The 24,785-nt window shown below is 52.0% G+C and overlaps 1 protein-coding gene across 2 annotated transcripts; it reads right to left on the minus strand.

The window, feature by feature from the left end:
- Positions 1-371: 371 nt before the first annotated feature.
- On the minus strand, positions 372-24,785 carry RIBC2 (RIB43A domain with coiled-coils 2). Of its 2 annotated transcripts, none has more exons than XM_073567666.1 (7): positions 24,678-24,785; positions 5,951-6,032; positions 4,703-5,047; positions 4,424-4,542; positions 2,310-2,537; positions 2,056-2,222; positions 372-1,076 (listed from the first exon to the last, which is right to left on the minus strand). In XM_073567666.1, the coding sequence occupies exons 1-7, from the start codon at positions 24,738-24,740 to the stop codon at positions 995-997; spliced, it is 1,086 nt and encodes a 361-aa protein (XP_073423767.1). In that variant the 5' UTR covers positions 24,741-24,785; the 3' UTR covers positions 372-994. The 2 variants fall into 2 exon arrangements, with proteins under 2 accessions (XP_073423767.1, XP_073423768.1); XM_073567667.1 differs by having other exon boundaries at positions 24,673-24,780.

Raw genomic sequence — 24,785 nt, forward strand, 5'->3', positions numbered from 1 at the left:
CCCTCTGACGAGCTCCGCCCCCTCAGGTCCTACACTGAATAACAGGACCAAACCTGTTTTTATTCGGAGTGTTCCTTTAATAAACCTTAGTAGAAAGAGTTAAAAGAAGTCTGTTTATGTCTTAACAGGATAAAAGATATTTACTTACGAGCCAAGTGACCAAGTTTCCGGCAGTAAAAATATGGCATGTAAAAGGATCAAAGCGGTCTTTAGTAGAACTCCGACGTCGGCTGATGAGACCCCGCTGATATCTGGCCGCAGACCCGGAGATGACTTATAACGAGTCAGTGGGAAACCGCAACCCGAAGACACAAAAACAATCCGAGTCCTCTCCAAATCTTAAAATAGGGATGTCAGACCGGGAAGGGGGGTTATGAAAGACAGATTTTTATTATTTATCATACTATATATATTTTTACATATTTTGTACTTTTATTAATGTATTACAGACTGAACAGAAAAAGGATCTGATTTCCCTACAGCACTCCCGCAGGACACTTAAAGTATTGCATGGCTACTGAAATCAGTGGCTATTACACTGACATGGAAGGCATCTTTGGGGCATTAGACCCAAAATAAATCAGAGTCCTAAGTAAGAACCCATTGTCAGAGGAGGAGTGTGTGCTCCTGATCGGTTAAAGCCAACATCCCGAAACGCGTGCACTCCAACGCTGCAAGCAACGGAGGAGCACAGGGGGACAGAAGCTGGCAGGGATTGGGCGCTGACAGTGTGCGCCAGCTCTTTGCCTAGGTGGCTAGTCACCGCTGATAGACTGCAGAGGTGGCCAGTAACCTAGGCAACAAGCAGCATGTTTCGCAAATTTTACCCCCCTTCCTTACCATTACTTACAAAGTTGCTCAGATGCATTGGAACATTGAGAAAGGAAAAAAAAAATATCTGTAATAGAAGGATGAGGGAAACTAATAGTTTTGCTGGAGGAGCTGCAGTACGCCGCCCAGGGAGATCTGTTACGCAGCTTTTCAATCTCCATTTTCATCGGCTGGTGGTGTTGAACTGATCAAAATATTCATCTGTCGGAGTATTGGAAAAAACTTCTTGGTCGAGGTAGTTCTTCCTGGAAATGAGAGGTGAGGGTCATAAGAGATCATGATCAATAAAGGGGCTAACCTAGAGTAATATCCGTAGGAGAGGTGCTAGCAAAGAGAGCCCCATGCATCTCATCATGTAATACCACCTTTGCCCTGTAGTGGCTGCTGCAGAAAAATCCAAAGCTTTTCTGGTGATTGCAGCTGATCACTTGGCGCTTTTCAAGCTGGACCCGCAGTGATTTCATAACTATCGGGCCGCCTACTGAATCAATATTTCAACCCCCCTTTGATTATTTATAATATCTGATCATCTGGTACCAGATCGAGGACTTGTCTAGAACATCGGAACCTAAGTGAAATTTTGCTGTTTATATCAACTTTATTTTTGGATGCCAAGTACATATTTAGCGACAGGGTTTTGCTCTAACCGTCTGTCCGCTGGGTTGAATATACTGAAGGGAGGCGTCTGTGACTTCAGCAGCATCCAAAATTATACAAGTACTGAAAAGAGTTCTGTCTTTAAGGGGCTGTCCGGTGGGTTGATATTGATATCCTATCCTCAGCCCTTCCAGACCATCAATATAACAGCGGTGGTGACCTAATGATCTATCTGATCACGGCGATCCAAAGAGCGTCAAGTTCACTTCGCAATTCACCACACAGCGCCGTACAGTTTGTAGTGGCCGTAGCTTGTATTGCAGCTCACGTGAACGGGGCAGCGCTGCAGTACCAGTCACAGCCACTACAAAATGTACGGCGCCGTGTCTGGAGAACAATAAAATACAATCTGATGATCGGGGATGATCACTGATCTGATATCTTAAAGTCCCGGAAACCCCTTCGTTCATTCTACCCTTATGTGCAGATTTATGTGTTCCCCCAAGACTAATATTCAAACCCTTTGTAGTCATTCCCGGCAAAGGAAAGCTCTTTCTATCCCCCCCCCACCCAACATTTTGCTAACAGGCTTCTGGTAGAGTTTGTTTGCGATGTGGCGCTACTCACTGGGCTTTATGTGCCTGGACCAGCTGCAGGTTGATGTGATCCTGTTCCTTGCGAAGTTCCCGCTCTTGCCGTTTTTGCTGCCGTTCCAGGAGGACCATGGCCCGGGCCTCCTGCACCCTCCTCCTGTCCCACTCCGCTTTTCTCTGCCGCTCTTCCTCCTTTAGTCTCTGTGGAGAGATTCCATTATTAGGACTTGTCGCTCAGACCCGATTGCCCCCAACATACCCCGGATTGCCCCCCGCCCACCTCCGTACCATCTTCTCCTGGATCTGCTGCTGCTGGACACCGATCACTTCTTTCAGCTGCTCTGGGCTCATTCCCTTCCAGCGATCGGTAGCCACACGGTGAGGGCCAAAGGCGCTGGTTGACTGTGCAGGGTCCTCCGAGAGAAGGTCCCCATCAGTATTGTTGGAGATCTCCACCGAGTTCTCTTCTTCTTCTAATTGTTTCTGTAACTTTTTTCTTTCTAAAGACTCTTCAGCCTGAATATAATGTAAGGGAATCCATAAATAATGATGTATGTACTGCACGAATGTACATCGCAACATCTTCAGATTTAATCATGCCTTGCACCTGGTCAAGGCACCCAGTGCCTGAGGCAGCAAAACAACCCCAAAACATCTTTGAACCTCCACCATATTTGACTGCAGGTACTGTGTTCTTTACTTTGTAGGCCTCATTCCATTTTCAGTAAACAGTAGAATGATGTGCTTAACCAAAAAGCTCTATATTGGTCTCATCTGTCCACAAGAAGCTTTCCCACAAAGGATCTTGGCTTACTCACGTACATTTTGGCAAATTGTAGTCTAGCTTTTCTATTTCTCTGTGTCAGCAGTGGGGTCCTCCTGCCATAGCGCTTCAATTCATTCACGTGTGGACGGATTGTTTGCGCTGACGCTAATGCACCTGAGCCTGCAGGACACCTTGAATTTCTTTGGAACTTGATTGGGGCTGCTTATCCACCACCATCCAGACTATCCTGTGTTGCAACCTATCATCAATTTTTCTTTGCCGTCCACATCCAGTGAGATTAGCTACAGTACCACGGGTTGTAAACTTCTTGATTATGTTGCGCACTGTGGACAAAGGGACATCAAGAACTCTGGAGATGGACTTGTAATCTTGAGATTGTTGATAATGTGCAACAGTTTTGGTTCTCAAATCCTCAGACAGTTCTCTTTTCCTCTTTCTGTTCCTGATGCTTAGTGTGGCACACAAAGATACATAATGCAAAGATTGAGTCAATGTGACCCCTTTTTATCTGGTTTCAGGTGTGATTTTCATATTGCCCACACCTGTTACTTGCCACAGGTGAGTTTGAGTGAGCATCACATGCTTGAAACAAAGTTGTTTACCCACAAGTTTAGAAAGGTAGCGGTTCATTTTTTGGATTTAGTGTGAAATTATGTCCAATTTGTCTTTTTTAATCTCTGGTTTTGTGTTCTTCCAATACACACAAAGGAAATAAACATGTGTATAACAAAACCTGTGAACCGGTCCCTACTTCCCGGCATCCACGGTGCCTTTTCTGATTACTAGAGGTTTGGTGTCGCACCAGACCTGCCAATCAGAAGAGTTGGACATACTGGCAAGTAGGACGAGGCCTTCAGGGCTTCCATCCATTGACCACGGACTACTGACCTGGCAGATGGACAAGGGTGCTGCTATCTAATCTATCAATCGATCTATCTATCGACTAGAAACACCAAACTCTACATTGTACCTGTATACACAAAATGGTAAGAGATTTTTAATGTGACGCTCGTCAACAGGATGCCCACGATGGAGGGAACAGGTAACGTCAGCGCGATCAGATGACTCAGGCATTGTTCGTAGTCTGATCAAGGCTCTGCAGAGAGACTGTGTACACAATACGGGGTGATGTATGGAATTGTGCTACTTGTGAAGTATTTTTGATGATTCTTTCTACGTAAACGCCGACTCCAAAGTCATCAGGTGATTGGCTTGTGTCTACGACATGTCGATTTTTTGACTCAACGATGGAGTAAACTTTCAGGAGCGGCCCTAGGAGGAGATCTCCGATCGTTAGCGGGGAGTATGAAGGGCCGGTAACTGGACGGGAATGTTTCCATGAAAGACTCGGATCTTCGGTTCCAGCTCTGCGAGTCGGTAATGAGCATGCGGAAGCACTTAAGGTTTATGATGAGCTGGAGGTGCTGATTATAGAGGGTGACTGCACTGCATGCTGGGAAATATTAACCAATGTGGACCCAGGAGAAGACGCTTCATGGGCGGGCATGCATCCAATGTATGGTCAGTCACAGTCTCCGTCCATAATCACTAGCCCCTGTATGCCCACATGGCGATACATCAATATTAGACGCACAGCCCCCCGTCGGGGCGTTACCTGAGCTCTGTTGAACTCTTTGGTGAAGATGCACATCTCTCGCTTCACTTGTTCTTCCATCTTCTGCAACTCCATTGCCTTCTTGTCAAGTTCTATTCTCGTTTTGTCGTGGAGGCTTTCTATGGGGGGAAGGTGTGAATTAGGGAGGTACAGTGCTGAGGGGGGCATCCAAACACATCCCACCCATGAGACCTGCGTACGTACCACCTTATGTGAACAGGCAATGTCCCCCTCCCCCAACCCCGAATCTGCAGACCTCCCAGCCTGTCTCCTTCTCACCTGCAAACCTCTGGTCCTCCAAGGCTTTGGCCCACACGTGCTGCTGCTGGAGGGACCATTCTCGGAGCTGCTGTTGCTGTTCTTTTTTCCGGTTCTTCTCCGTCAGATCCTCTCCCATCAGCCGCTGGACCCCGGATACACTGCAGCGGGGGTCGTCATCAGACACTCGCGGGGGCAGATCTTTCTTTAAGGCTAGCGGGTCGTACAGGTCGTATTCTCGCCGGTCCTCCTTCTTCTGGTACTGGAGTCTGAACTCGTTGATGGCCGCACTCAGGTTCCTGATGTCGTCCTTTTGCCGCTGGTCCAGTAAGCTGAGAGTTCGGTCGTTTTGCACTATCTGAGCATCTGGAAATGAAGGGGAAAGGACGTGAATGACGAACGCACCCATCGTGCACCGGCACTGGGCTGCGGGGGGGGGGAGGGGGGTCAGAGCCGACCATGGTGGATCTTGTCACTGCACCCCATAATCGAGGTCCATCCCCCCATTCTCATGGCTGCAGTGTTTCTCCCTCACCCAACCCCAGATCACAGCAAACTTTGGATTTTTTTTCACTACTTAAATAAAAAACAACCTACGTTTGGTGTCTACAAACTCGTAATGACCTGGAGAATCATAATGGCAGGTCAGTTTTAGCATTTGGTGAAAATGGCAAAAACAACATCCAAAAAACAGTTCTGGTACTGCACTTTTTTTTGCAATTTCCCCGCAATTGGAATTTTTTTTCCTGTTTCCGAGAACATGATATGGTAAAACCAATGGTGTCCTTCAAAAGTACAGCTCGTCCCGCAAAAAACAAGCCCTCACACGGCCATATTGATGGAAAAATAAAAAAGTTACGGCTCTGGGCAGAAGGGAAGCGAAAAACAAGCGTAAAAACGAAAAAGGGCTGCGGCGTGAAGGGGTTAATTTCTTTATTTTCAATGGGGCAAAAGAGAGGCCAATTGAACTTTTGTGTTTATTTTCTTCATATTTTTAAAACCTATTTTTTTTTACTCTATTTACTAGGAGCCTTGAAGCAGCGATCGCCCGCTGACGGCATCCGCAGCTCTTCTTCTGATTAGCCGTCCTGGCCATGACGCCACATGGGCATCCCACCGCGGCGATGATGGCGCGCCAGGCCGGCTAATCAAAAGAAGAGCCACAGACGCCGTCAGGTAGGAGGTGGATTCTCGGAGATCTTATCCAGCTGATCCACCGGGTCGAGGGAATCGTCAGTGTGTAGATCCGGTGGTCGACGCTTCACGTACCGAACGCCTCCTGACGCTTATTTTCAATCTCTTTCTGGATCTTTTTGTCGTGCACTTGAAAGTCCAAGGCCGCCGTATCCACCTGTGAAAATAAAAGCAGAGATATTTCATGAATAGGACACGTCAGGATTTCTATGGCGGCAGCACGGACGCGGGCGTCTTCTAGCCCAAAAAGTTAATGTGACATCCTGTGGGATCCACATTATACAGCAAACGTACAGAAATCTGGCGCCCTCTACTGCCTATGACAAAATAACGCGGCCAGCAACTCTCAAGCTTTTAGGAAACTACAACTCTCAGCAAACCCTTATAGCTGGACTGGAGTTGTAGGTTCGCCACCAACTAGAGCGCCGCGGCGTATTCTTATTGACAACTGTGCTAATGCCGCCGTCTGAAACTTGTGGTCGCAGCGTCACGCACACAGAGATATTATTAGACGAGGCTGCTTTGCCACCTTTCGGGGGATCCCAGGGTCTCGGGAGGCAACTATGTGTGTATGACAATACAGCCGTAGCCGCCAACGTATTCACCAACTCCTCCAGAAAGAGCGGAGATCTCACAGACTCCCCGAAAATCTCCAGAGCCGTGCCAGGAAGTGGTCTGGGAAGGAAGAGAGAGGTGCACTGATGGGGAGAGGGTAGTAATTAGAGATAAGCGAAGTTGATCGGGTCAGGGCTTGTGTGGCAAGCTATAGCAATGCTGAATAAGCCCTGACCTGATGATCACATTCGCTCATCTCTAGTAGTAATAATAGCTGAACGCCAGGTCTGAAGTCTGTAAATAGGGGTGAGGGAATGGCCCCCGGTCTGTATGAAGGAGAGGGTCTAGTATGGCATCTGTGTGAAGAAAGGGGCTGGTATGGGGTCTGTGTGAAGTTGGGGGTCTGTAGAAAGGCGGAGGTCTGGTATCGGGTCTGTTTGAAGGAATGGACTGGTATGGGGTATGTATGAAGGAGAGGACTGGTATGGAGTCTGTATGAAGGAGGGGGCTAGTATGGGGTATGTATGAAGGAGGGGGGCTAGTATGGGGTGTGTATGAAGGAGGGGGCTGGTATGGGGTATGTATGAAGGAGGGGGGCTAGTATGGGGTGTGTATGAAGGAGTGGGCTAGTATGGGGTATGTATGAAGGAGGGGGGCTAGTATGGGGTATGAATGAAGGAGGGGGTCTAGTATGGGGTGTGTATGAAGGAGTGGGCTAGTTTGGGGTGTGTATGAAGAAGGGGGCTAGTATGGGGTCTCTATGAAGGAGGGGGCTAGTATGGGGTCTCTATGAAGGAGGGGGCTAGTATGGGGTCTCTATGAAGGAGGGGGCTAGTATGGGGTCTCTATGAAGGAGGGGGCTAGTATGGGGTCTCTATGAAGGAGGGGGCTAGTATGGGGTCTCTATGAAGGAGGGGGCTAGTATGGGGTCTGTATGAAGGAGGGGGCTAGTATGGGGTGTGAATGAAGGAGGGGGGCTAGTATGGGGTCTGTTTGAAGGAGGGGGCTGGTATGGGGTGTGTATGAAGGAGGGGGCTGGTATGGGGTGTGTATGAAGGAGGGGGCTGGTATGGGGTGTGTATGAAGGAGGGGGCTGGTATGGGGTGTGTATGAAGGAGGGGGTTAGTATGGGGTCTGTATGAAGGAGGGGACTGGTATGGGGTATGTATGAAGGAGGGGGATAGTATTGGGTATGTATGAAGGAGAGGACTGGTATGGGGTGTGAATGAAGGAGGGGGCTGGTATGGGGTGTGTCTGAAGGAGGGGGGCTAGTATGGGGTGTGTATGAAGGAGGGGGCTAGTATGGGGTATGTATGAAGGAGGGGGGCTAGTATGGGGTATGTATGAAGGAGGGGGGCTAGTATGGGGTATGAATGAAGGAGGGGGGCTGGTAAGGGGTGTGTATGAAGGAGGGGGGCTGCTAAGGGGTGTGTCTGAAGGAGGGGGGCTAGTATGGGGTGTGTATGAAGGAGGGGGCTAGTATGGGGTATATATGAAGGAGGGGGGCTAGTATGGGGTATGTATGAAGGAGGGGGGCTGGTAAGGGGTGTGTATGAAGGAGGGGGCTAGTATGGGGTGTGTATGAAGGAGGGGGCTAGTATGGGGTATGTATGAAGGAGGGGGGCTAGTATGGGGTATGTATGAAGGAGGGGGGCTAGTATGGGGTATGTATGAAGGAGGGGGCTAGTGTTATGAACGGGTAGCCGAGGAGGAAATAAAAAACAACACAAGCTAAGTCTCAGAAAACCAAAGAGGTTGGTAACTATGCAGACTGCAGACCCCTAATCCTAACACGCAACTAGCAGCAGTCGTGGAGCGTTCCTATGGTGGTCCTAGACACCTCGTCACAACCGGAGAACTAAATAAGCCTAAAGCAGGAAAAGAGGAAAACTAACTGCCCCAGAGCAGACCCTAAAGGAGAGACAGCCCCCCACATGTATTGACGGTGAAAAAGATGAAAACACAAACAAAGGCAGGAAAATAGGCTGAGCAAACGATGGGGCCAAACTAACCAGAAAGGACAGGAAAGGAAAGACACTGTCTGCAATCTGCCAAAAAACCCTACAAAATGTCCAACACAACTGATAGCAAAATTAACCCTGAAGTCACTAGACTTCTCCCACTATATCAGCACTCTGAAATATTCTGAGACAAAGCAAAAAGAGGCCAATCTAATAAGGGACAAAAAAAAAAAAGCAATTTGGCAAAAAAGAGTGGAAATTCAGCCCAGCCCAGCCGGGCTGGCTGACCACACAAAAAACTGAAAAGACCAACAAGAGCAAGTGTGAACATTAGCAAAAAACAAACTTATCTTGAGAAGACTGGAACAGAGCTGAGTCCTAGACCTGAGAAGCAGACTGAATCACCAGCACCAGGATAGGGCGTTGGCTGTCTTATATCCAGTCTGATACTCCAGAGATCCAATCATTATCTTCCTCACCAGGTGGCAGATCACTACCACTTAAACCAACCTCACTACCTCCTGTCACCACCAGAGGGAGAACGGAAGGGGAACTCTCAACTAGTGGAGCAGAAAATGAGCTCATAACAGTACCCCCCCTTGAGGAGGGGTCACCGAACCCTCATCCATGCCAAGAGGCCGATCAGGATGGGCCCGGAGAAAAGCACGAACCAATTTATTGGCATGAATATCAGAGGCAGAGACCCAAGAATTATCCTCCTGGCCATAACCCTTCCATTTGACCAAATACTGGAGTCTCCGTCTAACCAAACAAGAATCCAATATTTTTTCTACCTCATATTCCATATTGCCTTTAACCAACACAGGGTCAGGAGGTGCTGCCATAGGAACCACTGGCTCAACAAACCTCTTCAACAGTGATTTGTGAAATACGTTATGGATTTTGAACGTAACTGGAAGAGCCTATCGAAAAGAAACAGGATTAAGAATCTACCACTTAAACCAACCTCACTACCTCCTGTCACCACCAGAGGGAGAACGGAAGGGGAACTCTCATCTGGTGGAGCAGCAAATGAGCTCATTACAGGCTAGTATGGGGTGTGTATTAAGGAGAAGGCTAGTATGGGGTATGAAGTGGGGGCTAGTATGGGGTATGTATGAAGGAGGGGGGCTAGTATGGGGTCTGTATGAAGGAGGGGGATGTATGAAGGAGGGGGGCTAGTATGGGGTCTATATGAAGGAGTGGGCTAGTATGGGGTATGTATGAAGGAGGGGCTAGTTGGGGTAGGTATGAAGGAGGGGGCTGGTATGGGGTCTGTATGAAGGAGGTGGGCTAGTATGGGGTATGAATAAAGGAGGGGGCTAGTATGGGGTCTGAATGAAGGCGGGGGCTAGTATGGGGTATTTATGAAGGAGGGGGGCTAGTATGGGGGATGTATGAAGGAGGGGGGCTAGTATGGGGGATGTATGAAGGAGGGGGGCTAGTATGGGGGATGTATGAAGGAGGGGGGCTAGTATGGGGGATGTATGAAGGAGGGGGGCTAGTATGGGGGATGTATGAAGGAGGGGGGCTAGTATGGGGTAAGTATGAAGGAGGGGGGCTAGTATGGGGTAAGTATGAAGGAGGGGGGATAGTATGGGGTAAGTATGAAGGAGGGGGCTAGTATGGGGGATGTATGAAGGAGGGGGCTAGTAAGGGGGATGTATGAAGGAGGGGGGCTAGTATGGGGTAAGTATGAAGGAGGGGGGATAGTATGGGGTACGTATGAAGGAGGGGGCTAGTATGGGGTAAGTATGAAGGAGGGGGCTAGTAAGGGGGATGTATGAAGGAGGGGGGCTAGTATGGGGTCTGTATGAAGGAGGGGGGCTAGTATGGAGTCTGTATGAAGGAGGGGGGATAGTATGGGGTATGTATGAAGGAGGGGGGCTAGCATGGAGTTTGTATGAATGAGGGGGCTGGTATGGGTTCTGCTTGAAGGAGAGGACTGGTATGGGGTCTGTATGAAGGAGGGGGCTAGTATGGGGTATGTATGAAGGAGGAGGGCTAGTATGGGATATGAATGGAGGGGGCTAGTATGGGGTATGTATGAAGGAGGGGGCTGGTATGGGGTCTGCATGAAGGAGGGGACTGGTATGGGGTATGTATGAAGGAGAGGGCTGGTATGGGGTCTGTATGAAGGAGAGGACTGGTATGGGGTCTGTATGAAGGAGGGGGCTAGTATGGGGTATGTATGAAGGAGGAGGGCTAGTATGGGATATGAATGGAGGGGGCTAGTATGGGGTATGTATGAAGGAGGGGGCTAGTATGGGGTATGTATGAAGGAGGGGGGCTAGCATGGAGTCTGTATGAAGGAGGGGGCTGGTATGGGGTCTGTATGAAGGAGTGGGCTGGTATGGGGTATGTATGAAGGAGAGGACTGGTATGGGGTATGTATGAAGGAGGGGACTGGTATGGGGTCTGTATGAAGGAGGGGGGCTAGAAAGGGGGATGTGAAGGAGGGGACTGGTATGGGGTATGTATGAAGGAGGGGGGCTAGAAAGGGGGATGTGAAGGAGGGGGCTGATATGGGGTCTGTATGAAGGAGGGGGCTAGTATGGGGTATGTATGAAGGAGGGGGGTAGTATGGGGTCTGTATGAAGGAGGGGGCTAGTATGGGGGATGTATGAAGGAGGGGGGCTAGTATGGGGGATGTATGAAGGAGGGGGGCTAGAAAGGGGGATGTATGAAGGAGGGGGCTGATATGGGGTATGTATGAAGGAGGGGGCTAGTATGGAGTCTGTATGAAGGAGGGGGGGATAGTATGGAGTCTGTATGAAGGAGGGGGGATAGTATGGAGTATGTATGAAGGAGGGGGCTAGTATGGGGTATGTATGAAGGAGTGGGCTAGTATGGGGTCTGTATGAAGGCGGGGGGCTAGTATGGGGGATGTATGAAGGAGGGGGCTAGTATGGGGTATGTATGAAGGAGGGGGGCTAGTATGGGTTATGTATGAAGGCGGGGGGCTAGTATGGGGGATGTATGAAGGAGGGGGGCTAGTATGGGTTATGTATGAAGGCGGGGGGCTACTATGGGGGATGTATGAAGGAGGGGGCTAGTATGGGGGATGTATGAAGGAGGGGGCTAGTATGGGGTATGTATGAAGGCGGGGGGCTAGTATGGGGTATGTATGAAGGCGGGGGGCTAGTATGGGGTATGTATGAAGGAGGGGGGCTAGTATGGGTTATGTATGAAGGAGGGGGGCTAGTATGGGGGATGTATGAAGGAGGGGGGCTAGTATGGGTTATGTATGAAGGCGGGGGGCTAGTATGGGGGATGTATGAAGGAGGGGGCTAGTATGGGGGATGTATGAAGGAGGGGGCTAGTATGGGGGATGTATGAAGGAGGGGGCTAGTATGGGGGATGTATGAAGGAGGGGGCTAGTATGGGTTATGTATGAAGGCGGGGGGCTAGTATGGAGTCTGTATGAAGGAGGGGACTAGTATGGGGGATGTATGAAGGCGGGGGGCTAGTATGGGGGATGTATGAAGGAGGGGGCTAGTATGGGGGATGTATGAAGGAGGGGGCTAGTATGGGGGATGTATGAAGGAGGGGGGCTAGTATGGGGTAAGTATGAAGGAGGGGGGCTAGTATGGGGGATGTATGAAGGAGGGGGGCTAGTATGGGGTAAGTATGAAGGAGGGGGCTAGTATGGGGGATGTATGAAGGAGGGGGGCTAGTATGGGGTATGTATGAAGGAGGGGGCTAGTATGGGGTAAGTATGAAGGAGGGGGCTAGTAAGGGGGATGTATGAAGGAGGGGGGCTAGTATGGGGTCTGTATGAAGGAGGGGGGCTAGTGGGGGGCTAGTATGGAGTCTGTATGAAGGAGGGGGCTAGTATGGGGTGTGTATGAAGGAGGGGGGCTAGTATAGGGTATGTATGAAGGAGGGGGGCTAGCATGGAGTCTGTATGAAGGAGGGGGCTGGTATGGGGTCTGCATGAAGGAGGGGACTGGTATGGGGTATGTATGAAGGAGAGGACTGGTATGGGGTATGTATGAAGGAGGGGGCTAGTATGGGGTATGTATGAAGGAGGGGGGCTAGTATGGGTTATGTATGAAGGCGGGGGGCTAGTATGGGGGATGTATGAAGGAGGGGGGCTAGTATGGGGGATGTATGAAGGAGGGGGGATAGTATGGGGGATGTATGAAGGAGGGGGCTAGTATGGGGGATGTATGAAGGAGGGGGGCTAGTATGGGGGATGTATGAAGGAGGGGGGCTAGTATGGGGGATGTGAAGGAGGGGACTGGTATGGGGTATGTATGAAGGAGGGGGGCTAGAAAGGGGGATGTGAAGGAGGGGGCTGATATGGGGTCTGTATGAAGGAGGGGGCTAGAAAGGGGGATGTGAAGGAGGGGGCTGATATGGGGTCTGTATGAAGGAGGGGGCTAGTATGGGGTATGTATTAAGGAGGGGGCTAGTATGGGGTCAGTATGAAGGAGGGGGCTAGTATGGGGGATGTATGAAGGAGGGGGGCTAGTATGGGGGATGTATGAAGGAGGGGACTGGTATGGGTTATGTATGAAGGAGGGGGGCTAGAAAGGGGGATGTATGAAGGAGGGGGCTGATATGGGGTATGTATGAAGGAGGGGGCTATTATGGAGTCTGTATGAAGGAGGGGGGCTAGTATGGAGTCTGTATGAAGGAGGGGGGCTAGTATGGAGTATGAATGAAGGAGGGGGCTAGTATGGGGTATGTATGAAGGAGTGGGCTAGTATGGGGTCTGTATGAAGGCGGGGGGCTAGTATGGGGGATGTATGAAGGAGGGGGCTAGTATGGGGTATGTATGAAGGAGGGGGCTAGTATGGGGTATGTATGAAAGAGGGGGGCTAGTATGGGGTATGTATGAAGGCGGGGGGCTAGTATGGGGTATGTATGAAGGAGGGGGCTAGTATGGGGTATGTATGAAGGAGGGGGCTAGTATGGGGTATGTATGAAGGAGGGGGGCTAGTATGGGTTATGTATGAAGGCGGGGGGCTAGTATGGGGTATGTATGAAGGAGGGGGGCTAGTATGGGGGATGTATGAAGGCGGGGGGCTAGTATGGAGTTTGTATGAAGGAGGGGGCTAGTATGGGTTATGTATGAAGGAGGGGGCTAGTATGGGTTATGTATGAAGGCGGGGGGCTAGTATGGAGTCTGTATGAAGGAGGGGGCTAGTATGGGGTATGTATGAAGGAGGGGGGCTAGTATGGGTTATGTATGAAGGCGGGGGGCTAGTATGGGGGATGTATGAAGGAGGGGGGCTAGTATGGGTTATGTATGAAGGCGGGGGGCTAGTATGGGGGATGTATGAAGGAGGGGGCTAGTATGGGTTATGTATGAAGGCGGGGGGCTAGTATGGGTTATGTATGAAGGCGGGGGGCTAGTATGGGTTATGTATGAAGGCGGGGGGGCTAGTATGGAGTCTGTATGAAGGAGGGGACTAGTATGGGGGATGTATGAAGGAGGGGACTAGTATGGGGGATGTATGAAGGCGGGGGGCTAGTATGGGGGATGTATGACGGAGGGGGCTAGTATGGGGGATGTATGAAGGAGGGGGCTAGTATGGGGGATGTATGAAGGAGGGGGGCTAGTATGGGGTATGTATGAAGGCGGGGGGCTAGTATGGGGGATGTATGAAGGAGGGGGGCTAGTATGGGGGATGTATGAAGGAGGGGGCTAGTATGGGGGATGTATGAAGGAGGGGGCTAGTATGGGGGATGTATGAAGGAGGGGGCTAGTATGGGTTATGTATAAAGGCGGGGGGCTAGTATGGGTTATGTATGAAGGCGGGGGGCTAGTATGGGGTCTGTATGAAGGAGGGGGCTAGTATGGGGGATGTATGAAGGAGGGGGCTAGTATGGGGGATGTATGAAGAGGGGGCTAGTATGGGGGATGTATGAAGGAGGGGGGCTAGTATGGGGGATGTATGAAGGAGGGGGGCTAGTATGGGGGATGTATGAAGGAGGGGGCTAGTATGGGGGATGTATGAAGGAGGGGGGCTAGTATGGGGGATGTATGAAGGAGGGGGGTTAGTATGGGGGATGTGAAGGAGGGGACTGGTATGGGGTATGTATGAAGGAGGGGGGCTAGAAAGGGGGATGTGAAGGAGGGGGCTGATATGGGGTCTGTATGAAGGAGGGGGCTAGTATGGGGTCTGTATGAAGGAGGGGGCTAGTATGGGGTATGTATGAAGGAGGGGGCTAGTATGGGGTCTGTATGAAGGAGGGGGCTAGTATGGGGGATGTATGAAGGAGGGGGGCTAGTATGGGGGATGTATGAAGGAGGGGGGCTAGTATGGGGGATGTATGAAGGAGGGGGCTAGTATGGGTTATGTATGAAGGAGGGGGGCTAGTATGGGTTATGTATGAAGGCGGGGGGCTAGTATGGGGGATGTATGAAGGAGGGGGCTAGTATGGGTTATGTATGAAGGCGGGGGGCTAGTATGGGTTATGTATGAAGGCGGGGGGCTAGTATGGGTTATGTATGAAGGCGGGGGGGCTAGTATGGAGTCTGTATGAAGGAGGGGACTAGTATGGGGGATGTATGAAGGAGGGGACTAGTATGGGGGATGTATGAAGGCGGGGGGCTAGTATGGGGGATGTATGACGGAGGGGGCTAGTATGGGGGATGTATGAAGGAGGGGGCTAGTATGGGGGATGTATGAAGGAGGGGGGCTAGTATGGGGTATGTATGAAGGAGGGGGGCTAGTATGGGGTATGTATGAAGGCGGGGGGCTAGTATGGGGGATGTATGAAGGAGGGGGGCTAGTATGGGGGATGTATGAAGGAGGGGGCTAGTATGGGGGATGTATGAAGGAGGGGGCTAGTATGGGGGATGTATAAAGGCGGGGGGCTAGTATGGGTTATGTATGAAGGCGGGGGGCTAGTATGGGGTCTGTATGAAGGAGGGGGCTAGTATGGGGTATGTATGAAGGAGGGGGCTAGTATGGGGGATGTATGAAGAGGGGGCTAGTATGGGGGATGTATGAAGAGGGGGCTAGTATGGGGGATGTATGAAGGAGGGGGGCTAGTATGGGGGATGTATGAAGGAGGGGGGCTAGTATGGGGGATGTATGAAGGAGGGGGCTAGTATGGGGGATGTATGAAGGAGGGGGGCTAGTATGGGGGATGTATGAAGGAGGGGGGTTAGTATGGGGGATGTGAAGGAGGGGACTGGTATGGGGTATGTATGAAGGAGGGGGGCTAGAAAGGGGGATGTGAAGGAGGGGGCTGATATGGGGTCTGTATGAAGGAGGGGGCTAGTATGGGGTTTGTATGAAGGAGGGGGCTAGTATGGGGTATGTATGAAGGAGGGGGCTAGTATGGGGTCTGTATGAAGGAGGGGGCTAGTATGGGGGATGTATGAAGGAGGGGGGCTAGTATGGGGGATGTATGAAGGAGGGGGCTAGTATGGGTTATGTATAAAGGCGGGGGGCTAGTATGGGTTATGTATGAAGGCGGGGGGCTAGTATGGGGTCTGTATGAAGGAGGGGGCTAGTATGGGGTATGTATGAAGGAGGGGGCTAGTATGGGGTATGTATGAAGGAGGGGGGCTAGTATGGGGGATGTATGAAGGAGGGGGGCTAGTATGGGGGATGTATGAAGGAGGGGGGCTAGTATGGGGGATGTATGAAGGAGGGGGGCTAGTATGGGGGATGTATGAAGGAGGGGGGCTAGTATGGGGGATGTGAAGGAGGGGACTGGTATGGGGTATGTATGAAGGAGGGGGGCTAGAAAGGGGGATGTGAAGGAGGGGGCTGATATGGGGTCTGTATGAAGGAGGGGGCTAGTATGGGGTATGTATGAAGGAGGGGGCTAGTATGGGGTCTGTATGAAGGAGGGGGCTAGTATGGGGTCTGTATGAAGGAGGGGGGCTAGTATGGGGGATGTATGAAGGCGGGGGGCTAGTATGGGGGATGTATGAAGGCGGGGGGCTAGTATGGGGGATGTATGAAGGAGGGGGCTAGTATGGGGGATGTATGAAGGAGGGGGGCTAGTATGGGTTATGTATGAAGGCGGGGGGCTAGTATGGGTTATGTATGAAGGCGGGGGGCTAGTATGGGTTATGTATGAAGGCGGGGGGCTAGTATGGAGTCTGTATGAAGGAGGGGACTAGTATGGGGGATGTATGAAGGCGGGGGGCTAGTATGGGGGATGTATGAAGGAGGGGGCTAGTATGGGGGATGTATGAAGGAGGGGGCTAGTATGGGGGATGTATGAAGGCGGGGGGCTAGTATGGGGGATGTATGAAGGAGGGGGGCTAGTATGGGGTATGTATGAAGGAGGGGGGCTAGTATGGGTTATGTATGAAGGCGGGGGGCTAGTATGGGTTATGTATGAAGGCGGGGGGCTAGTATGGGTTATGTATGAAGGCGGGGGGCTAGTATGGGGGATGTATGAAGGAGGGGGCTAGTATGGGGGATGTATGAAGGAGGGGGCTAGTATGGGTTATGTATGAAGGCGGGGGGCTAGTATGGGTTATGTATGAAGGCGGGGGGCTAGTATGGAGTCTGTATGAAGGAGGGGGCTAGTATGGGGGATGTATAAAGAGGGGGCTAGTATGGGGGATGTATGAAGAGGGGGCTAGTATGGGTTATGTATGAAGGCGGGGGGCTAGTATGGAGTCTGTATGAAGGAGGGGGCTAGTATGGGGTATGTATGAAGGAGGGGGCTAGTATGGGGTATGTATGAAGGAGGGGGGCTAGTATGGGTTATGTATGCAGGCGGGGGGCTAGTATGGGGGATGTATGAAGGAGGGGGGCTAGTATGGGTTATGTATGAAGGCGGGGGGCTAGTATGGGGGATGTATGAAGGAGGGGGCTAGTATGGGGGATGTATGAAGGAGGGGGCTAGTATGGGTTATGTATGAAGGCGGGGGGCTAGTATGGGTTATGTATGAAGGCGGGGGGCTAGTATGGAGTCTGTATGAAGGAGGGGACTAGTATGGGGGATGTATGAAGGAGGGGACTAGTATGGGGGATGTATGAAGGCGGGGACTAGTATGGGGGATGTATGAAGGCGGGGGGCTAGTATGGGGGATGTATGAAGGAGGGGGGCTAGTATGGGGGATGTATGAAGGCGGGGGGCTAGTATGGGGGATGTATGAAGGCGGGGGGCTAGTATGGGGGATGTATGAAGGAGGGGGCTAGTATGGGGTATGTATGAAGGAGGGGGGCTAGTATGGGTTATGTATGAAGGCGGGGGGCTAGTATGGGTTATGTATGAAGGCGGGGGGCTAGTATGGGTTATGTATGAAGGCGGGGGGCTAGTATGGAGTCTGTATGAAGGAGGGGACTAGTATGGGGGATGTATGAAGGCGGGGGGCTAGTATGGGGGATGTATGAAGGAGGGGGCTAGTATGGGGGATGTATGAAGGAGGGGGCTAGTATGGGGTATGTATGAAGGCGGGGGGCTAGTATGGGGTATGTATGAAGGAGGGGGCTAGTATGGGGTATGTATGAAGGAGGGGGGCTAGTATGGGTTATGTATGAAGGCGGGGGGCTAGTATGGGGGATGTATGAAGGAGGGGGGCTAGTATGGGTTATGTATGAAGGCGGGGGGCTAGTATGGGGGATGTATGAAGGAGGGGGCTAGTATGGGGGATGTATGAAGGAGGGGGCTAGTATGGGGGATGTATGAAGGAGGGGGGCTAGTATGGGTTATGTATGAAGGCGGGGGGCTAGTATGGAGTCTGTATGAAGGAGGGGGCTAGTATGGGGGATGTATAAAGAGGGGGCTAGTATGGGGGGATGTATGAAGAGGGGGCTAGTATGGGTTATGTATGAAGGCGGGGGGCTAGTATGGAGTCTGTATGAAGGAGGGGGCTAGTATGGGGTATGTATGAAGGAGGGGGGCTAGTATGGGTTATGTATGCGGGCGGGGGGCTAGTATGGGGGATGTATGAAGGAGGGGGGCTAGTATGGGTTATGTATGAAGGCGGGGGGCTAGTATGGGGGATGTATGAAGGAGGGGGCTAGTATGGGGGATGTATGAAGGCGGGGGGCTAGTATGGGTTATGTATGAAGGCGGGGGGCTAGTATGGAGTCTGTATGAAGGAGGGGACTAGTATGGGGGATGTATGAAGGAGGGGACTAGTATGGGGGATGTATGAAGGAGGGGACTAGTATGGGGGATGTATGAAGGAGGGGACTAGTATGGGGGATGTATGAAGGCGGGGGGCTAGTATGGGGGATGTATGAAGGAGGGGGCTAGTATGGGGGATGTATGAAGGAGGGGGCTAGTATGGGGGATGTATGAAGGAGGGGGCTAGTATGGGGGATGTATGAAGGCGGGGGGCTAGTATGGGGGATGTATGAAGGCGGGGGGCTAGTATGGGGTATGTATGAAGGAGGGGGCTAGTATGGGTTATGTATGAAGGCGGGGGGCTAGTATGGGGGATGTATGAAGGAGGGGGGCTAGTATGGGGGATGTATGAAGGAGGGGGGCTAGTATGGGGGATGTATGAAGGAGGGGGGCTAGTATGGGTTATGTATGAAGGCGGGGGGCTAGTATGGGGGATGTATGAAGGCGGGGGGCTAGTATGGGGTCTGTATGAAGGAGGGGGCTAGTATGGGGTATGTATGAAGGAGGGGGCTAGTATGGGGGATGTATGAAGAGGGGGCTAGTATGGGGTATGTATGAAGGAGGGGGGCTAGTATGGGGGATGTATGAAGGAGGGGGCTAGTATGGGGGATGTATGAAGGAGGGGGGCTAGTATGGGGGATGTATGAAGGAGGGGGGCTAGTATGGGGGATGTATGAAGGAGGGGGGCTAGTATGGGGGATGTATGAAGGAGGGGGGCTAGTATGGGGGATGTGAAGGAGGGGACTGGTATGGGGTATGTATGAAGGAGGGGGGCTAGAAAGGGGGATGTGAAGGAGGGGGCTGATATGGGGTCTGTATGAAGGAGGGGGCTAGTATGGGGTATGTATGAAGGAGGGGGCTAGTATGGGGTCTGTATGAAGGAGGGGGCTAGTATGGGGGATGTATGAAGGAGGGGGGCTAGTATGGGGGATGTATGAAGGAGGGGACTGGTATGGGTTATGTATGAAGGAGGGGGGCTAGAAAGGGGGATGTATGAAGGAGGGGGCTGATATGGGGTATGTATGAAGGAGGGGGCTAGTATGGAGTCTGTATGAAGGAGGGGGGCTAGTATGGAGTCTGTATGAAGGAGGGGGGCTAGTATGGAGTATGTATGAAGGAGGGGGGCTAGTATGGGGTATGTATGAAGGAGTGGGCTAGTATGGGGTCTGTATGAAGGCGGGGGGCTAGTATGGGGGATGTATGAAGGAGGGGGCTAGTATGGGGGATGTATGAAGGAGGGGGCTAGTATGGGGGATGTATGAAGGAGGGGGCTAGTATGGGGGATGTATGAAGGAGGGGGCTAGTATGGGGGATGTATGAAGGAGGGGGCTAGTATGGGGGATGTATGAAGGAGGGGGGCTAGTATGGGTTATGTATGAAGGCGGGGGGCTAGTATGGGGGATGTATGAAGGAGGGGGGCTAGTATGGGTTATGTATGAAGGAGGGGGGCTAGTATGGGGGATGCATGAAGGAGGGGGCTAGTATGGGGGATGTATGAAGGAGTGGGCTAGTATGGGTTATGTATGAAGGCGGGGGGCTAGTATGGGTTATGTATGAAGGCGGGGGGCTAGTATGGAGTCTGTATGAAGGAGGGGACTAGTATGGGGGATGTATGAAGGAGGGGACTAGTATGGGGGATGTATGAAGGCGGGGGGCTAGTATGGGGGATGTATGAAGGAGGGGGCTAGTATGGGGGATGTATGAAGGAGGGGGCTAGTATGGGGGATGTATGAAGGGGGGGGCTAGTATGGGGTATGTATGAAGGAGGGGGCTAGTATGGGGTATGTATGAAGGAGGGGGGCTAGTATGGGTTATGTATGAAGGCGGGGGGCTAGTATGGGGGATGTATGAAGGAGGGGGGCTAGTATGGGTTATGTATGAAGGCGGGGGGCTAGTATGGGGGATGTATGAAGGAGGGGGCTAGTATGGGGGATGTATGAAGGAGGGGGCTAGTATGGGTTATGTATGAAGGCGGGGGGCTAGTATGGGTTATGTATGAAGGCGGGAGGCTAGTATGGAGTCTGTATGAAGGAGGGGGCTAGTATGGGGGATGTATGAAGAGGGGGCTAGTATGGGGGATGTATGAAGAGGGGGCTAGTATGGGTTATGTATGAAGGCGGGGGGCTAGTATGGAGTCTGTATGAAGGAGGGGGCTAGTATGGGGTATGTATGAAGGAGGGGGGCTAGTATGGGTTATGTATGAAGGCGGGGGGCTAGTATGGGGGATGTATGAAGGAGGGGGGCTAGTATGGGTTATGTATGAAGGCGGGGGGCTAGTATGGGGGATGTATGAAGGAGGGGGCTAGTATGGGGGATGTATGAAGGAGGGGGCTAGTATGGGTTATGTATGAAGGCGGGGGGGTAGTATGGGTTATGTATGAAGTCGGGGGGCTAGTATGGAGTCTGTATGAAGGAGGGGACTAGTATGGGGGATGTATGAAGGAGGGGACTAGTATGGGGGATGTATGAAGGCGGGGGGCTAGTATGGGGGATGTATGAAGGAGGGGGCTAGTATGGGGGATGTATGAAGGCGGGGGGCTAGTATGGAGTCTGTATGAAGGAGGGGGCTAGTATGGGGTATGTATGAAGGAGGGGGGCTAGTATGGGTTATGTATGAAGGCGGGGGGCTAGTATGGGGGATGTATGAAGGAGGGGGGCTAGTATGGGGGATGTATGAAGGCGGGGGGCTAGTATGGGGGATGTATGAAGGAGGGGGCTAGTATGGGGGATGTATGAAGGAGGGGGCTAGTATGGGTTATGTATGAAGGCGGGGGGCTAGTATGGGTTATGTATGAAGGCGGGGGGCTAGTATGGAGTCTGTATGAAGGAGGGGACTAGTATGGGGGATGCATGAAGGAGGGGACTAGTATGGGGGATGTATGAAGGCGGGGGGCTAGTATGGGGGATGTATGAAGGAGGGGGCTAGTATGGGGGATGTATGAAGGAGGGGGCTAGTATGGGGGATGTATGAAGGAGGGGGCTAGTATGGGTTATGTATGAAGGAGGGGGCTAGTATGGGTTATGTATGAAGGAGGGGGGCTAGTATGGGTTATGTATGAAGGCGGGGGGCTAGTATGGAGTCTGTATGAAGGAGGGGACTAGTATGGGGGATGCATGAAGGAGGGGACTAGTATGGGGGATGTATGAAGGCGGGGGGCTAGTATGGGGGATGTATGAAGGAGGGGGCTAGTATGGGGGATGTATGAAGGAGGGGGCTAGTATGGGGGATGTATGAAGGCGGGGGGCTAGTATGGGGGATGTATGAAGGCGGGGGGCTAGTATGGGTTATGTATGAAGGCGGGGGGCTAGTATGGGTTATGTATGAAGGCGGGGGGCTAGTATGGAGTCTGTATGAAGGAGGGGACTAGTATGGGGGATGTATGAAGGAGGGGACTAGTATGGGGGATGTATGAAGGCGGGGGGCTAGTATGGGGGATGTATGAAGGAGGGGGCTAGTATGGGGGATGTATGAAGGAGGGGGCTAGTATGGGGGATGTATGAAGGCGGGGGGCTAGTATGGGGGATGTATGAAGGCGGGGGGCTAGTATGGGGGATGTATGAAGGAGGGGGCTAGTATGGGGTATGTATGAAGGAGGGGGGCTAGTATGGGTTATGTATGAAGGCGGGGGGCTAGTATGGGTTATGTATGAAGGCGGGGGGCTAGTATGGGTTATGTATGAAGGCGGGGGGCTAGTATGGGGGATGTATGAAGGAGGGGGCTAGTATGGGGGATGTATGAAGGAGGGGGCTAGTATGGGTTATGTATGAAGGCGGGGGGCTAGTATGGGTTATGTATGAAGGCGGGGGGCTAGTATGGGGTATGTATGAAGGAGGGGGCTAGTATGGGGGATGTATGAAGAGGGGGCTAGTATGGGGGATGTATGAAGGCGGGGGGCTAGTATGGGGGATGTATGAAGGCGGGGGGCTAGTATGGGTTATGTATGAAGGCGGGGGGCTAGTATGGAGTCTGTATGAAGGAGGGGGCTAGTATGGGGGATGTATGAAGGAGGGGGCTAGTATGGGGGATGTATGAAGGAGGGGGCTAGTATGGGGGATGTATGAAGGAGGGGGGCTAGTATGGGGGATGTATGAAGGCGGGGGCTAGTATGGAGTCTGTATGAAGGAGGGGGCTAGTATGGGGGATGTATGAAGGAGGGGGCTAGTATGGGGGATGTATGAAGGCGGGGGGCTAGTATGGGGGATGTATGAAGGCGGGGGGCTAGTATGGGGTATGTATGAAGGAGGGGGCTAGTATGGGGTATGTATGAAGGAGGGGGGCTAGTATGGGTTATGTATGAAGGCGGGGGGCTAGTATGGGGGATGTATGAAGGAGGGGGGCTAGTATGGGTTATGTATGAAGGCGGGGGGCTAGTATGGGGGATGTATGAAGGAGGGGGCTAGTATGGGGGATGTATGAAGGAGGGGGCTAGTATGGGTTATGTATGAAGGCGGGGGGCTAGTATGGGTTATGTATGAAGGCGGGGGGCTAGTATGGGGTATGTATGAAGGAGGGGGCTAGTATGGGGGATGTATGAAGAGGGGGCTAGTATGGGGGATGTATGAAGGAGGGGGCTAGTATGGGTTATGTATGAAGGCGGGGGGCTAGTATGGGTTATGTATGAAGGAGGGGGGCTAGTATGGGTTATGTATGAAGGCGGGGGGCTAGTATGGAGTCTGTATGAAGGAGGGGGCTAGTATGGGGGATGTATGAAGGAGGGGGCTAGTATGGGGGATGTATGAAGGAGGGGGGCTAGTATGGGGGATGTATGAAGGAGGGGGGCTAGTATGGGTTATGTATGAAGGCGGGGGCTAGTATGGAGTCTGTATGAAGGAGGGGGCTAGTATGGGGGATGTATGAAGGAGGGGGCTAGTATGGGTTATGTATGAAGGCGGGGGGCTAGTATGGAGTCTGTATGAAGGAGGGGGCTAGTATGGGGGATGTATGAAGGAGGGGGCTAGTATGGGGGATGTATGAAGGAGGGGGCTAGTATGGGTTATGTATGAAGGCGGGGGGCTAGTATGGAGTCTGTATGAAGGAGGGGGCTAGTATGGGTTATGTATGAAGGCGGGGGGCTAGTATGGAGTCTGTATGAAGGAGGGGGCTAGTATGGGGGATGTATGAAGGAGGGGGCTAGTATGGGGGATGTATGAAGGAGGGGGGCTAGTATGGGGGATGTATGAAGGAGGGGGGCTAGTATGGGTTATGTATGAAGGCGGGGGCTAGTATGGAGTCTGTATGAAGGAGGGGGCTAGTATGGGGGATGTATGAAGGAGGGGGCTAGTATGGGTTATGTATGAAGGCGGGGGGCTAGTATGGAGTCTGTATGAAGGAGGGGGCTAGTATGGGGGATGTATGAAGGAGGGGGCTAGTATGGGGGATGTATGAAGGAGGGGGCTAGTATGGGTTATGTATGAAGGCGGGGGGCTAGTATGGAGTCTGTATGAAGGAGGGGGCTAGTATGGGTTATGTATGAAGGCGGGGGGCTAGTATGGAGTCTGTATGAAGGAGGGGGCTGGTATGGGGTGTGAATGAAGGAGGGGGCTAGTATGGGGGATGTATGAAGGAGGGGGGCTAGTATGGGTTATGTATGAAGGCGGGGGCTAGTATGGAGTCTGTATGAAGGAGGGGGCTAGTATGGGGGATGTATGAAGGAGGGGGCTAGTATGGGTTATGTATGAAGGCGGGGGGCTAGTATGGAGTCTGTATGAAGGAGGGGGCTAGTATGGGGGATGTATGAAGGAGGGGGCTAGTATGGGGGATGTATGAAGGAGGGGGCTAGTATGGAGTCTGTATGAAGGAGGGGGCTGGTATGGGGTGTGAATGAAGGAGGGGGCTGATATGGTGTGTGTAAACAGACGGTGTCCATCAACATGAGGGTCTCTAAATATGGGGGGGGGATCTGTAAACAGGAAGGGGTGGTGGTCTGGGCTCCATATAAGGAGGGGGTCTGGTTATTGGATCCGTAAAACAGGGGAATCTATAAATAGGGGGTCTGTTAACATAAAAGGTCTGTAAATATTGGGGAGGAGGGCGACTTGGGGTATAAATTTAAGGGTCTGGTCTGCAGGGGTTGGTGGTCCTGGGGTCTGAATACAGGAGCATTTCTAGTCTGTGGACTGTATAACACAGGGGGTCTGGACTGGGGTCTGTAAATATGGAGGGGTCTGGTCCACAGCGGCTGCGGCGTCTCATCAGTTGGGGGGACGTAGATATATGACCTTGCCTGCTGCTGACCCCTCTGGACATGTAACCGCAGCCATCCAGCTTTTCCAAGAACCCGTCTCATTTGACAGCACTGCCGTAAATGAAGCTTTGCAGATTGGGAGGGGGG

Source organism: Dendrobates tinctorius, unplaced genomic scaffold (genome assembly GCF_039654945.1).
Source record: "Dendrobates tinctorius isolate UK_male_01 unplaced genomic scaffold, ASM3965494v1 ptg000020l, whole genome shotgun sequence".
Classification (NCBI taxonomy): domain Eukaryota; kingdom Metazoa; phylum Chordata; class Amphibia; order Anura; family Dendrobatidae; genus Dendrobates; species Dendrobates tinctorius.

Bases quoted from the DNA above. Each gene is read 5' to 3' on its own strand.
- RIBC2 (XM_073567666.1), bottom strand. From the start codon at position 24,740: ATGAGACGGGTTCTTGGAAAAGCTGGATGGCTGCGGTTACATGTCCAG. The intron at 5,048-5,950 runs GTACGTGAAGCG...CTTCATTTCCAG, and splicing joins TAAGCGTCAGGAGGCGTTCG to ATGCTCAGATAGTGCAAAAC. The intron at 2,223-2,309 runs GTACGGAGGTGG...ATCTCTCCACAG, and splicing joins AGCAGATCCAGGAGAAGATG to AGACTAAAGGAGGAAGAGCG.